The sequence below is a fragment of the Drosophila mauritiana genome, chromosome 2R (genome assembly GCF_004382145.1).
Source record: "Drosophila mauritiana strain mau12 chromosome 2R, ASM438214v1, whole genome shotgun sequence".
NCBI lineage: Eukaryota > Metazoa > Arthropoda > Insecta > Diptera > Drosophilidae > Drosophila > Drosophila mauritiana.
In genome coordinates, this window is record NC_046668.1 from 10,988,096 (window position 1) to 11,003,931 (window position 15,836).

At 41.8% G+C, this 15,836-nt stretch overlaps 3 protein-coding genes across 5 annotated transcripts in view; 2 read left to right on the forward strand and 1 right to left on the reverse strand.

Annotated features, from left to right (window-relative positions):
• LOC117138309 overlaps window positions 1–15,836 on the reverse strand; it is a 39,352-nt gene that overhangs the window by 15,462 nt on the left and 8,054 nt on the right. The window lies entirely within an intron of this gene.
• The window catches only part of LOC117138306 (neogenin), a 34,935-nt gene that overhangs the window by 12,847 nt on the left and 6,252 nt on the right, over window positions 1–15,836 (forward strand). For all 3 annotated transcript variants that reach the window (XM_033300309.1, XM_033300310.1, XM_033300311.1), the window contains exon 2: window positions 14,577–15,779. In XM_033300309.1, coding sequence (XP_033156200.1) covers window positions 14,577–15,779 — 1,203 coding nt within the window. The remainder of the gene's footprint in view (window positions 1–14,576; window positions 15,780–15,836) is intronic.
• LOC117138434 lies at window positions 3,763–4,375 on the forward strand. Its single transcript, XM_033300545.1, has 2 exons — window positions 3,763–4,149; window positions 4,220–4,375. The coding sequence occupies exons 1-2, from the start codon at window positions 3,763–3,765 to the stop codon at window positions 4,373–4,375; spliced, it is 543 nt and encodes a 180-aa protein (XP_033156436.1).

Consider the following 15,836-nt stretch of genomic DNA (forward strand, 5'->3'; position numbering starts at 1 on the left):
GCAAACAGCATTTTCTCACACGTAAGTTTCAAATGGAGAAATTTTAATATTCTTATTTCAAGTTTTTATGGCTTTCGGGGGAATTCTTTCCATATCTCCATGCCAATAAAATGGAACAATAAAATGAAAACACAAAATCCAATCAAAATCATGAAGAATAGTATTATTCAATTGAACAATAAATAACCAAACGGTTGACAGATACTTATTTCGAATTCGGGTTTCATCAAATATAAATCAACAAAATGTAATTCCCTGTTATTGTGAAATATTCCGCCCAACTTGGCGCCCCTTCATTTTCATTTGCCAATTTAAATTTGAATTTCGGTTAGTTAAACTTTAAAAAGCATTCTTTTTTTTGCGCCATAATGCCCCACTAAGTATGCACTTGTTATTGCGGTTGGCTGTCATTATCCCCGATAAAATTATGCGACACATAAATCGACGTCAAGTGCAATTAACACTTGCTGAAATTGACATAAATTTGATCAAATCGAAATGAAACCCGTTTCATTTTTAGGCAAGCTAGGATTTTGCTGTTGGTATTAATATTATTATTTTTATTATTATTATTATTGTACACGCTTATTTATGAAGCTCATATCGTTAGGCGAAAAATTCAATTAACAGACTAAACGTGGGCAGGCGCCAGTCGTCCAAGTCGTGCGTGGGATGCAACTGCAAAATGCCACTGCAACTGCAACTGCAACCCAAAAATGCAACTGCATTTTCCAGCTGCCCCAGACGAGTTGCATAATCCCCCCAAACCAAACCCACTTGCACTGATATGCAAAAAAAAAATTGCTTTGATTATGATGGTAACTCAACTCTCTCTTTTGCCTGACAGGCTTTTCAGTTCAAATTATTATTCGCAAACTACAGGTTAACCTATTTTTTGAAGAGAAAAACATGTTAGCTAGATATATAATTCACTAAATGCCATTTTTGTCAAGGTTGCTGAAATATTTATTCCTTACCAATTAGTTCGCATTTCTGTCTGATAGTTGTTCGTGTTATTGATGTCTACCTGTTGTCATTAAATTAGGAAAATGTCGCTTCAAATTAGAGCTGTCAACTATGGCATAAGATAAATTGAAATGCTTTCAAATCACTCACATTTCACTTAAATTACGGCAGATAAGTTGGATATAGCCAAGCAGCTATATCTACTGACTCAGACAGTGGAAAATAAATTCAATGCCAGACGCCAGCTCCCTATTTTACATACAGTATATATACATACATACTTGGTGGATGCCTCAACAAACCAATTTGAATCCCAGACCACGTACTTGGCGCGTTGTTCCTGCCGCTTCCTTTATTTCCATCGAACGTAAGTTGCCAATATTAAACGCTTCGATGGATTTTATGGAGCATAAACAGGAAATTTGAAGAAGAATGTCCAATTTGCCATGGCCAAAAGCGAAACAAAGACGCGGCGACAGCCCGAAAGAACTAAGAAGAAGCCCGGAAAAAAGGGGGAAAGAAAGTCGGGCCCAAGGATTGGCATTTTCTTTTGTCACTTACAGGAAACTCTCCATGGCAAATTGGCATTAGGAAAAGCGAGTGGAAATACCAGAAGGCAGAAAACTGTAGAAATTACTGCCCCCTTTCTCCAATGTCCAGCTGTCCTATTCATTGCGTTGTGTGTGTGTGTGCGGTCGCTGCAGAAACCATAAAACATTAATTTCAATTGGAACTGCTGCCAACGGAGGGATAGGTTTGGGATACGATGGGATAGCACAGGATGGGATCCATCCAATCGGCCATCCCGCACACATGTAACCCGAGTGGCAAATGAACTGCAATACCAGAGTTTATGTTCACGCACAGTCGCGGTCAATGGAATATATACAAATAAATAAAAGATCATTTATATTTTTGCATATGATTTTGAGATGTTTTTTTGAGTAACTCAAATCAGTTAACAAAATAAACTTATAAATATTACAAAATATATATTAGGGGGGAAATCATTTACTACTCTTGTGAAGAGAATTTTTAATTGAATAATATAATTATAATATTTCGAAAGCGTAGCTATTAGTTTGGCCGCTGCTGTGCCTACATAAGCGGGCGGTGGTAATATGAAATTAATTTGTTAGACAACCACCGACAGCATAAACGGTAACCGAAACAACAAAAACCGCCTGGGAAAAGTTGCAGACCGCAGCAGCTGTTTGGAAAAGACAAACAACAACAGGACGTCACAGCATATGTTAATTAAAGAAGTGTTCGCTTCCAACACAGCCAACTTGGCCAACTCAATCGAGACCACTTTCACATTGCACATTTCGGCTCTAATCAAAGCAGCAGCCCGATGACTTGACACAATCTGGCATATGCATTTCGCCGCAATGTGTCAAAATCTGTCGGCGGCACTTAACCTGCACATAATTTCTGAATTTTCTGGATATTTTTGGAGAGCGCTTCCGACAGCTGCCAACTTCCGCTTAGTTTTGATTCAATTGCGGAAATATATACACACACATCTTTGGTTCTTGAGGCAAACTTTCTATGTGAAATCCTTGTCACTTGATGTGGACAAAGTGAAGTTGATTCGTGGGCAGATCCCCCAGGAATGGGCATCTGTTCGCTGGGACATCTGTCGGGGTTTTCCTCGACTTTCTTGGGGGCGTGGCATCTTCGATGTGCCACTAAAGAGCCCATTCGAAACATGCCCAAGCGATTGTAAAATGCTAATAATAATGCTACAAAGTCTCGCTGGTTTGTGGTAGGTAGCGCATATGCTTTCGATAAATCATAAATTTATATTCTCCGGCGCTCTTTGACACCACGATTTATACCCGATACTCGGGGAGCGGCCCTCTGCATTTCTTTTTTTTTTACGCATTCAAGAACAACATCAACTTCAAAGGAGGGGCAGGAAAATGTGTGCGCCGCATCCGACTGTGAAATCCATGGATCAATTTGAAAGTTTAACAACTGGCCATTAGCACTGGGGCGAACTATTTCTCATTCTCATTTCCATCGTCGTTCTCATTTCGCTGTGAGCCCATAAAATATGGAAAATGAAATGAAATCCATATTTTTACTGCCAGGGGATTATGGTTTGTCAAAGCGCAGCGATGCATAAGTTCATAGAGCAGACTTGAAATGGAAAAACAAGGCAAAAAAAAAATATATAAAATAAAGGGATATTTACACAAACTACTGTGGCACACGTGCCCAAAGGAAAACTACCCTTTAAACGGAAAATTGGCATAGGGCCCGGATCATTACGAGTCTCGGAAAATGCATTTTAATCCAGCGCCTGGCAATCGCATCAGTGAATCACCCTGTCGCGATTGGGTAACTGATTTTTCCCCTTTGAAACTGAAACAATATATATAGATCGGGATGAATAGCAAAATCCAAACATTTCGTAATAAAGCCAATTTGATACACGTATTTCAAATGTTGATATATTGAGTTAGACGACCTTTATCGGGGGAGTATTTTTCAATTTAATTCAATACAGAAAATCCAATGTATTGAATATGTATATCACATATAATCTTACTCCTCGCACAGAAACCATAAACTGGTTAAAATGTCAAGCCAAACAAGTATATTAAACAGTTTAAAAAACACTTATGGTGAGCACGAAGAGATTTCAATCATTGATAACTCAAATTACAAAAATTACTTTTCAATCAGAATCAAATTAGAAAATATTGTAACATGAATTCATTCAAATTTTATTGATACGCAAAATAGGTAAGTAGTAATTTAAAATATTTAGTCGGAACTCTTTTTGCCATGAGGTTTACAATAATCAGAGTGTTTTGCACTATAATATTGAGTTTAGAGATCCGCGGAAAAAGTATTACCCGACATACAAATGTCAAGTGTGAAGTATTGGACAAATCGTTTGCAGAATTCTCCGTTTGTAAGCTCAATGTTTTGGGTCGTGGTATAATCGCAGAGAACGTGTACATCAAAATGCTGAAGCTTCCTATTCAAAAAATCAGTCTGAACTTTGCTGTCTATAAGAAGTTGTCGGGATACCATCCGTTTCTATTCAATGTCACCGTTGATTTTTGTCACTATATGAAACATCCCAATCCTATGAACATTTTTCACTACTTCTACACCGCTGTGAAGCCCTATAGTAATTTCAATCATTCTTGTCCTTATAACGTAAGTGTACTATATACTATATACTGAAATACTATTATCCTTTATTAGCAAGGCAATTCCTTTATATTTTTTATAGCATGATATACTTGTAAAGGACTTTGTCTTGACCGATCAAATGTTCGCGAAAATTCCGCTTCCAACGGGAAACTACATGATTAGTTTTAAATTGGCCACCGACGATGTGTGGAGAGCGGCCCTTAATACGTATTTTGACGTTAATGTGGAAAAGTAGAATTACGTTAAATAAAATTTAAAGGTTCAATAAAAGCTTCATTTATTTGTTTGCCTTCAGCTAGGGAGAAATAGACTTAAGTCGAGCAATGGAAATAGCATAAGTTGATAAAACAAATGCTGTGCGAAAACTTTGAACAAAAGATAAGAATTTAATTCCTCATACCACAAACCAAATATATATAGATGAAAATTCGTTTTAAGGGGTGAAAAGTTTGTTTTTCTCCTTGGCGAACTGCAAACGATTTTTCTAAAACGTTCGGACAGCTCGAGGCAACCGAAGTGCGTAGTTACACTGTTGAACACGTACTAGTTTCAAGCATTAAAAAGTTAACAAATTCGGGGCTTTGTTTCATTATTACAGTTGGTAACACTGGAATCAAATGTGGGACCTTGCTGTCAGTTTAAAGTTGTCCGTTAAGAATGATGATTTAATGTTTTAAAGAGAAATATATTTCTAAATTTCGGTGAGACTGCAATTCTGTTTTTGTGGTACTTGTTAAGTAAATTTTTGGCTTAACTTATTCTGAGATTTTTGTTAGCAGAAAAACATTTCAGCCACCTGGCTGATGAGTGTTTCTTTCTGATTGTCTGTTGGCTAACATTTACAATTTCATAATGCAAAAGTTTTTGCTGCGCAACAAGGAGCGTCCTCCCTGTCGCTGGATGCCAAAGGACAAAGAAAAGGCAACGCCGGCAGCGGAAAAGCGCTCAACTTAGCCCAGCTTAGCGACTTTCCTCGGGCGGTGGGAAAATGCGAGAAAATGTGGGAGTCAGTGTGGGGGTGGAGCGAGACCCAGCATGTGGCCAAAGTCATTTGCCAGAGCAAGTGAAAAATGCCGCTGAGAAACCAATGAACTCTAGGTTCTGGGTGGGTGTGTATATGGGTTTTTTTCTGTGTGCAGGCTGTTGAGCGGAAGACGTAAGGCGGCCATTTTGTTAGACAACAACAGTTAGGGCGGCCATTTTGCAAATAGCAGCAACAGGAAGAAGTCGAGGCCCCCGAAATGCCCCCACGTCATGTGTCAAATTAAAGGCAAATGAAATGATATATGTATGTATGCGCCAGAGGAAATTTCCCAGGTGGCCACCGCCCCGAAAACCATTTGATTGCTGCAATTAAATGTGCCAGGCAAATGGAATGGATGAGCAGACCGAAGCAGCCGCTCCCAAGATTACCCATTTCTTTCCGGCCTTTTGCGATGGTCATGCAAAAAACTCGTTTGTCCTCGAATAATTGAACGTTCGCCCAGTTAGATGGCGAGTAAAATTCAATTTCGGCTCCGTTTGCCCAGCAATCAAGCAACTCTTTTATGCGCTGACTCTGGCCTCAGCCCTAAATAAACACCACACACATAGTCGGACCTCCGAAGGAGTACAGTGGAACTTCGTTGCAGCCAAATCTCATAAGGTTACATAGCTACAAGCTTTTTCAATTAATTAGAAAAGGGCATTCAACTCATGATTTCCCATATTTAAAGTGAAATATGACTTACCATTTTACAATTCAAAATAATAAATAGATTAAAATAATACTTCTAGCGTTATCTTAAGTTTAGTCCACTGAGACTTCACTGTATGTGGCGCGTGCCTGGGCCAAGTTATTGACCGATAGTTGTGCCTGCTAACTGGCGACGCTCCGACCGGACAGTCGCCTCCGTCGCCGTCGTCGTCGTCGGTTGCCTTAATTAAAACATCACACATAGAAGCAGAAAGGCAGCCATTCGTGGGGACAACTTGAGACGTGGTCAAACCTCGGGGTAAGCCGCTTAAGTTGCCCTTTCCTTGCGGCTGCCACGTTTCGTCATTATGCTAAAGCCCCCTGATCCGACCTTTTCCCTTGCCGGCAATCTTATCACAGACGATCGGCGCTGAATGCCTGGAAATTGATTTATAATTTCCAATGGCAGACCGCGCTCTTTGACACACATCGATAAAGTAGAGTTATCAACATGGAGCTTTTGTAGCGACCCGAGTGCTGTGTGGTCTTCATATGCCACATACTATGTATGCTATATCATATCTTATCGGGCATGTAATCGAACACCGTTTATCGATTCCATGTAACTGGTGGTTGGGGAAGTCGTTAACATATAGGAATCGAGGTTATGCTGCCCATATTACATTTATTTCCAATTAATTTTATGTATGTGTATCAATTACTAATGGGTTTGTATTTCGTTCTCTTCTCTTTGCAGGTATGAAACTAAACGGCACATGCTTTTGACCTGTAATAAGTTCCCAAAAAAACAAAGTTATGCACTTAAGGTTTATATAGCTTCAAGTTTGCCACTTATATGAGAAAGAACTCTTTGAAAACGTGGAAACCTTATGCTTATGGCTGTGGAAAGCTAAGTTAAGCTGCGAGTCGAGTGAACTTGATCCTGCTAGTTGAACACATACATTTTCCGAACGATTTTCCATTTAATCTCCACTCGACAGCAGCTGCAACGATATCATCATCATCATCGCCATCATGGAAGAAGAAGAAGAAGGGATCCATTGAGGCACGAACTCATTGAATCTGACGCGTCATAAACTGCTGAAGGCTTAACTCTGTACTCTCCATTCAATGAATTTCCTTTTGTTGGAAAAACTCGCAGGTTAGGGAAAACAAAAGCCGCGCGCTGAAAGGAAAATGGGAAGGAAAAGAAGTGGAAAGATCTCAATAAGCTGCTGCACATTGATTGAAATCGAAGACGGTAACGAGTAAACGTGGAATGACACAACCTGAATTCCATGATGGCCATAATTACGATGAAGATGATGATGACGATGATATAACTTGGACCAACTCCCAGCAGCATTTAAGGCGAAATGCATTTGAAAGCCATCTTGCGAATGCCACTCGTACTTCACCAGTCGACTTTGGCTAGTTACACAGTCGAGAACAACAAAAGCAACAGTTGAAATTGAATAAAACATGAAGTTTTTGAGGCGTAGCTAAGATGACGATGACTGCATTCCAGGAAATGCCTCCAGAAGTCTGCGTGCCTACCTCTTGGCTTGATAAAACTTTAATTAACTTGAGGAATGAATCGAGATGGAGCGAACGAATAGCTCCCTGTTCTCCCCTCCAACAAGAAAACAAAAGTCAAGCCAAGATTTTGCTTGCCAAAACCCAGGGAAAAAAGTCAGCGTTTATTACCTGGCTTAAGCATTATTACAGCCAGCAGCAAATTAGCTGCAGAAGATGGTATATTTCTTGGGAACCTGCAACAGAATTGCTGTCATCGTCACTGGTTTTTTGTGTGTTTGCATAGCGAGTCTTTTGTGAGCAGGAGGCTTTCACAGCCTGCGGCACTTTTGCTGCCAAGGAGCAGGAACAATAAGGAATAGTTTATTTCGTAATGCCCCCCATATCTAGCCATCTACATATCCTATTTTGTGGCGGCGCTTCACACGCAATGTAGGGAAAAAAGACGGGAGCCTGAAAGGAAAAGAAATCTCTTCTGCATAATAAAATTTGTTGCTCCGAAATGAAGTGGAGCAAGCCCTTAGATGATTATCGGATTGCTGCAGACAGCTTTATGGCATACACACACACTTTGGTTGTAATTTGAGTACTTCATTTCCAGGACAAAAGGCGCAACTCTCCTGCCTGTTCCTTTCTTCTCTGTAGTTTTGCGCAGAATTTCAGGGGCAAAAAAAAAGAATAGGAAAGGTGGGAATCTTTTGTATGTGCGGCATGTTTACAACCTCGAAGGGAACGAAACTACTTTACTTCAGGGCAGAGAACGCTATGTTTTATTTACAAATGGAGGAGTAACGCTCTCGAGGATTATGGAATGGGTTCACTGCAAGCCCATAAATTAGCAGCCAAACCGCAATAGCTCAATGACAAAGCGCCAAAGAGACAGTCTGCGGTGGAAGGGGATAAATTGGGGTTGGACTTACATAAATCCTGCTCGAACCCCATAGCCATTAGGTGTTTGATGGCTGCTGGTAATTAGCATAATTGAAATGTAGCCACAGAAAGCGGGGTTCGCAACGGGGCGAAAAGTAAAGTCATCAATTTGATTGCCTTTTGCCTGGCCATTGAACTGAAACGGCATGAAATGTCAAGCGCCATGCAGATAAAAAATGGAATCAAAATCAAAGCTGCTCCCCACTCTACTTAAAATCTCCATTGATGTTTTCACTTGATGCGACAATTTCCATGAACCTGCCCAGACAGACCAGACTAAATTTAGACCCATCTAATGGGGAACATGGTTTCGGTGTGGGTGTAATGCCACGCCCCAAGCCAAATTGGAGCAGAAACTGGGGGTGTTTCGGTATTCGGTATGCAGAGGAGGGTATGGTGGCCATCCAATGCAGAACCTAATGGCCGAGCAGACGTTTATAATTATATTTGTGCAGCTTTTCGGACCCATGTACAACGGTTGGGTGGGCGAAAATGGGATTCAGGATGCGGCATTGCGGCTTTGACTTTATCCTGTAGCTTTTGAATTTGAATCTCTGTTGCTCTTCAAAGTCACGGCCCTCGTTTCTCATCCGTCTGTCTGTCTGTATGACTGACATTTTACTTTTTTAACACACCGCCACTCAACATAAAAGGTTTCCAGCCCCTGGGCAGCTTTTCACTTAATTTTTTTTCTCTATCCCTCTTTGGTCTTGCCATTTTGTGGCTTAGTTAGTGGGCCGAGAGAAAAGTGTCGCATAAGGTGTTAATCAAAACGAAGAAAGTGACAGTCAATCGAGCGGAAAACTGTGGTTAGGTGGGAATTGCTTTATGATCAAAAGAGAAAATTGTGTGTTCAGCCGTCTAACTCTAAGCAAATGTCAGATAAATTTACAAGTTAACAAAGTTATCACAATGAATAGCTAAAGGAATCATAAAAAATATCTATGAGAACGTTATGCGTAGTTACAGATAGTTAAATACCTCTAATTATTTAGTTCTCTTAGCTGTTTAACAATTTCATGATTAATTCTATTCTATCACTTAACCTTTTAGTTAAATCGAATGCATATGGATACTTAACTAACCCTCTCTGGGGATGCATTATTATTCCGAGTGCTATACACTTTAATCTCTTCTCCCTGTGCGATCCTCGCTAGCCAATTAAATATTCATCCAATTTGGTTTAATTTTTTGCTTTCATTTCCCCTGCGCATTTTGCACTTTGGCCAACGTGAGCAATGCGATTTTCTTTCGTTTTTCCTTCGGGGGAACTGCTGCAATAAAATAACCAGCCAGGGGGAGTGGGGAGTTGGGTGAAAGGAAGGAGCAACTGCCTCCATGGCGAATTCACACGCACGTGGGTGGAAAAGGGGTCAATGCAGTCGTTGGCGATGCAGTTTCCGTTCGCAGCAATTTTATTTATTTTTCTTCTTTCCCTACTCTTTCCTTTACTGCATTTTTTTTGTGCATACATTTGCGTTTTCCTTCTTATTTCCTTATTTTTTTTTTTGAGGAGTGGGGAATGGGGGCTGGAGTTTGGAGGTGAACTAACCAAACGGAAAATCAACATTGGCAAGCCAATCGATGGCGGACGGATGCCCAGCTCTTCGCCCGAAGTCGATGTTGCTGCAACTGCTGCTGCTGCTGCAACTGCCGCAGTTGCAGTTGCGACTTTAGGCGCTGCTGCAGTGGCGAGTGCAGCCTGTGGCCATTTTTCGAGTCGCGTGAGCGTGCGATGCGCATTTCGATAGTGGGGCACAAAATGCAAATGCGGCCAACTGCTGCGAAGCTCAAAGATTTTAGTTCTCGATTTTCGGCTTAGTGTACCCTGGATTTTCCAAGTGGAGAAGGGGTATTGTGTTTTGGCGAAGGTTAAAGGCTTTTAGAGTAGTAACGAATTCAACGCAAGAAATTTCGTTACCAAGACGAATTCTAATTGCTAGCTTATGCTGTTTTCCGAGTGTTCTTATAACAATATTTCTAATTATTATACCTTTTGCTTCAAGTACTGAGTATATAGGATACCTTTTCGTTAGGTCGGGCTCGAACCTTATCCTCTGTCCCATCTCGCTTCGCTGTTCCCGGCTGGCTGCGTCATTTGCGAACACCCGCCCGCATCTGGCTTATTGGCACATTTAACCCTTAGTTTGCGAGCCGTGCATAAATTTGGCCAGCGATAAGGTGACCAGTTTGGAGCCTCGGCCTGCCCAATTTAACCTTAAAAGGTGCTACCATTAGTTGGCTCTAATGGCCTCCCCGCCGTCGCTGCGATCGTGGTCCGCAGATATGCGAACATTTTTGCTCATTTTGTTTGTCTCTTCAAATATTTTCTGTTTGCCTGAAAATCGCCTGACTGGCAAATGGACATTTCTGGCTAATTGTGCGCTTCTCTTGCGTGCTGCTGGCTCCTTTTTAGGGAGTTTTCTCCTCTTTTGGCCATATGCTAATTTGATTGGCTTCTCTGCAGGCTCTGCTGTTTGATTGGAAATCATGTGAGTGTACTGAAATTTAAATAGATGATTTTCCCAGGCCTGTTGATTTGGTTTCAAGTGTAAGAGGCGTCTAAAAAAGTTATAATAGTGAGAGAATGGCTCTCCATGGAAAGCTGAGCTTCCTTTCAGTGTATCTAATTTTTCCTCACCTTGCACAAAACTGTCATGTCTTTCCTGGTCAGGCATTTTTCACTAGACCAATGTTTACAAAGTCCTCACCACCGAACTGCTAATTTTTTATCGACCAACATAGTGCAATTTGCATATGGCAAAAGCGAGTTGTGTTTATACTTTAGTTTAAAGGAGCTGGAGAGACTGTCGCCATCTAAGCCTGCTCTGCTCCTTCTTTGGGCTTTATCGTCTGTAAACGAAAATCGTAAAATATGCTAATTCATTGGGGGATCATAAATATTCATGCAGCGATAGCCATAGCCTCTCCCTCGCCTTCTGCGTCCACGGATGCGGATCACTTTTTCACTCAAAGCGATGGCAAGAGCCACAAAGTGCATCAAATTCATTTTTAAATTTTCAAAATTTTCCCTCTTCTTTTTCGTTTGATTGTCGTTAATCTTATGTAAATGCCTGCTGCGTGACTTGTCGAGTTGATTTTGTGGGTCCGGTGCAACAATTAAACTCAATTAAGCCATTTTTCTCCATTTTTCCATCTTCGGACGCAGAGCTCCAATTTTTTAAAGTGGAATTTCTAGGAAAACGAACGCACAAATCTGACTGAAATATAATTGTTTAATTTGATTCAATGAACGCGTCCAGCGTAATTACGGAAATGGCAAACTCAATTGAAAAACAAAATTTGTACAATATGTTTGCTCAATTAAAGCAAATCAACTCTTTTTTTTCCAGCTTTAACTTGATGTTTTTCCTCTTTTTTTTTGTGTTTACTTTAATTTGCCAGCCGCAAAAAAAAAGGATTTTCTCGATGAAAAAGCCAGTGAAAACTTTGAGGTGGGGCGTTGAGTTTGGGGGAGTTTTTCAAATAATGCAAAAAGGGTTCGTTTCCTGTTGCCGTTTTTTGTTTTGTTCCAGCAGACAAAGGCCAACAACAGTTTGGCTAAAATGCATAAGGTAAAGGTTTACAAAAAAGTACCCTGAAATAATAATGTGCATTTCCTACGCTTCCAATGGCTCACGAAACTTGCATTTGCACAAAAGTTGAGGTATTATCTTTTGTTTTTGAGCCACACAGAGTGTCGCTTTTCAAGTGCAGAATAATTATAATAATGATAATGCACATAAATCCGCAACTTCATAATTAATTGAACTCGTTCGCCATCGCAAAATGCAAATTAATTTCTCTTCGCAATTGCAGTTTAATGAAATGCCACTTCAAATCGAGTCTTTTGTATATAATTGGTTTAATTTATTAATTATGGATTTTTTCGAGCATGTGTTGTGGTGTGAGTGCACGGGGCGTGGCACTTCCCCGGCCCCGCCCCCACTGTCATAATTAAAAGCGTCCAATAGATAACGAGAAATGGAAAAATGTATGGAAAGTCGGCAATAAAAAACAGGGAAATAAAACCAATTGACACAATTTTTTTGGGAGCAGCGATAGCCTCTTCTCCCCTCTGACTTTCGAAATTGTATCTCCCTTTCTCCATTTATCTGCTGCCAAAGAGGCGTACAATAAAAATCAATTCGAGCAATAAAGTTTTTAATTGGATTCAGCTCCCTGCTGCTGCGAAGAAGCCATAAAAATCGAATAGTAGCTAGATGTCTCCATTTGATTTAGAACTACACATTCTCCTCCCCTATTTATAATTGTTTAATAAGCTTTAAAATTTCTGAAATTTATTGCAACCCTGTGTCCAAAAATGCGAGTCTGTTCCTCAAAATTGAGTTGCATTAAAGGAAAAAAAAAGTCAGAACAAAAGGGTTGAAAAGTGCAGGTAGCAGTTGAACTGCAGCTGTCTGTAAGTGAATTCACTCGAATTCAAGATTTCATGCAGCTCAGTTCACCTTGACAGTTGACAGGGGTTAAAAGGGGTATATAATACAGGGTATATACAGTAAATTATACAGATCAATTACGCATCCATTTCTTGTCTTTATGCCTGCATGTTTGTCTTAACAGCTCCTAAAAGCTGGCCATAAACAAAAGCTGGCAATTCGAAGGGCAGACGGGGGAAAAAGAGAATTTCATCAAGTGAAATGTGCAAGTAAATAAAAAAGAGTTGAGGTTCTGCTCCATCAGGCCAAGACCCCAAAAGCAATAACCATAAAAGCCACACGTTGAGTCTGAAATACTCGAATAAAATGTGAAATACAAGGAACACTCACGCGGTGAGCAGAGCAGCAGAGGATTGGAGTGGAGTGCAGAAGAGGCAGCACCAGGGTCGTTAAGTAGTTTACCCTAATAGAGTTGAGTCGAGTTAATATGAAAGCCGAAACCCACATAACTTTGCTTCAACTTTGGCTCAGCATTGCAGGCAGGAATTGGGCGGAAACAGAGCGAATAAATGGCAGGCATACTTCTGTGAAATTCCTGGCCAAAAGCGGCTAAGTTCACGAGCGGTCAGCGGGACTATGGAAATGTGATTCCGAGCCGCAGGGAAAACAGTCCAGCAGTCAGGAGCAGCAGGTGCAGTCTGGATCATAAGTGCAGATGTCCTGCCTGACTCATCGCACGCTGAATTGCAATGAAATGTAATGTGTAATTCATGACGCAAGCGTTTTCAGCTTGTACAGCTGAATAAATCTCGTAAATTAAGTCATCATTCCAGCGGCATTTAACTCACGCTTCTCAACGTCGAAACCCGATGTCTAATTAAGGTTGTTCTTCTCGTTTATATATAATTTATTTCGTCCAGTGATGACTCTGAAAATGTCTGCCTAGGCTTTTAACATTGATGTAAGATTTATCTTGAATAAAGATTAAAGACGTATATTTACACAGCTCGAAAAGATGTGCTAAAAATTATCAATAAAAAAAAAACAAATTAATATGATTTGGTATTGCCAGTTTTTGGCTAATACTCCTAAGCTTTTAATGGCTAAAAGTCTCAGCTCTTGCAGATTGTCTGTATCACCTTTATCCTCGGCATCTAAGCCTTTGAGGATATCATGCAACGAGCCCCTTGCATTTCCCGATTTTTCTTTCAGGAATGTTGGGTTATTCATTGGCAGGTCCTGCCGCCACCCTTGCATCCACCGGTGTCCCGGTTCATTCAGTTGGCCCTGCATCCCGTCGAGCCCAGGCAAAGTGGAAATGCAAATATTTGCGTGCCTTCGGCGACCCCTTTGCAATTTCCTCCGACTCTGCCCCTGCCTTTGCCACTGAATGCCTTCGAGAGAGAGTTGGCCTTTGTAGCCTCAATTATTCAGCCATGTTTACAAGTTGACAGATTGCAGAAGCTGCCGTTCCTCGAGTGGAGGCACACTCCGGTAAACTGGGGGCGTCCGACTTGAGCCGCAGCGCAAACCACCCATTCGACTGTGCCAACCCCACTCGGAAAAAATCACAATAACCAAAGTATTCTAGAACCATAAGGAATTGTGTAAGATTGTAAGAAATATATATAACAGTTCTAGGACTGCATATTCCAATTTGTGATTTTCTCCATCTTGGATAAAGTAATTTGAATTCCCAAGTGTACCAAGAATACATATGTTTAATCTTTCTCAGTTAATATATATAAAATACTATCTATTAATAAAGCGTATCTAAAATAAAAATTCCCATAAATTATTTAAAAGAATTCATTTATGCCTTTTATATTATATATTTAGCATTTATATTTCTTGCAGTGCATTAATATCAACCACTTTGTGCATTTTTTTTGCAGCGCTTTCGTTCACCTTGGAGCCCCAGGATGCCGTAGTGCCCGAGGGCCACTCGGTGCTGCTCCAGTGTGCGGGCACTGCATCCACGGGACGCGGAGGCAAGAGCAAGGTTAGCTCGCCCAGCTCAGTGAGCATCCGGTGGCGAGGACCTGATGGGCAGGACCTGGTCATCGTGGGTGATACGTTCCGCACTCAGCTGAAGAATGGATCACTGTACATCAGCTCCGTTGAGGAGAACCGTGGACTGACGGGAGCCTACCAGTGCCTGTTGACTGCCGAGGGCGTGGGCAGTATACTCAGTCGACCCGCACTGGTGGCCATTGTCCGACAGCCAGATCTGAATCAGGACTTCCTGGAAACCTACCTGCTGCCAGGTCAGACGGCCTACTTCCGTTGCATGCTGGGCGAAGCCAACTGGCAGGAGGGCGTTAAGCACTCGGTGCAGTGGCTCAAGGATGACCTGCCATTGCCCGTGGACAAGTTGCGCATGGTGGTGCTGCCCAACGGAGCGCTGGAGATCGACGAAGTGGGTCCATCGGATCGCGGATCCTATCAGTGCAACGTGACTTCGGGCAGTTCCTCCCGGCTAAGCAGCAAAACGAACCTGAACATCAAGAAACCCAGTGACCCGGGTGCCGATAACTCAGTGGCTCCATCGTTCCTTGTGGGACCTTCGCCCAAAACCGTGAGGGAGGGCGACACCGTCACCCTGGACTGTGTGGCCAATGGAGTGCCAAAGCCGCAGATTAAGTGGCTGCGAAATGGCATGGATCTGGATTTTAACGACCTGGACTCACGCTTCTCCATCGTTGGAACGGGTTCGCTGCAGATCTCCAGTGCCGAGGACATTGATTCAGGGAACTACCAGTGCAGGGCCAGCAATACGGTAGATTCGCTTGATGCTCAGGCCACGGTGCAGGTACAGGAACCACCCAAGTTCATCAAGGCGCCCAAGGATACGACTGCCCACGAGAAGGACGAACCGGAATTGAAGTGCGATATCTGGGGCAAGCCAAAACCCGTCATTAGGTGGCTTAAGAACGGAGATCTCATAACGCCCAACGACTACATGCAACTGGTGGATGGTCACAATCTGAAGATCCTCGGACTCCTCAACTCCGATGCTGGGATGTTCCAGTGCGTGGGCACCAATGCCGCCGGCAGTGTCCATGCTGCAGCTCGTCTGCGGGTTGTCCCGCAAGGAGGTGAGTGGACTATCTGGAGATGTAACCAAAGTAGAACTAGCTCGGTGTCCAGTATTT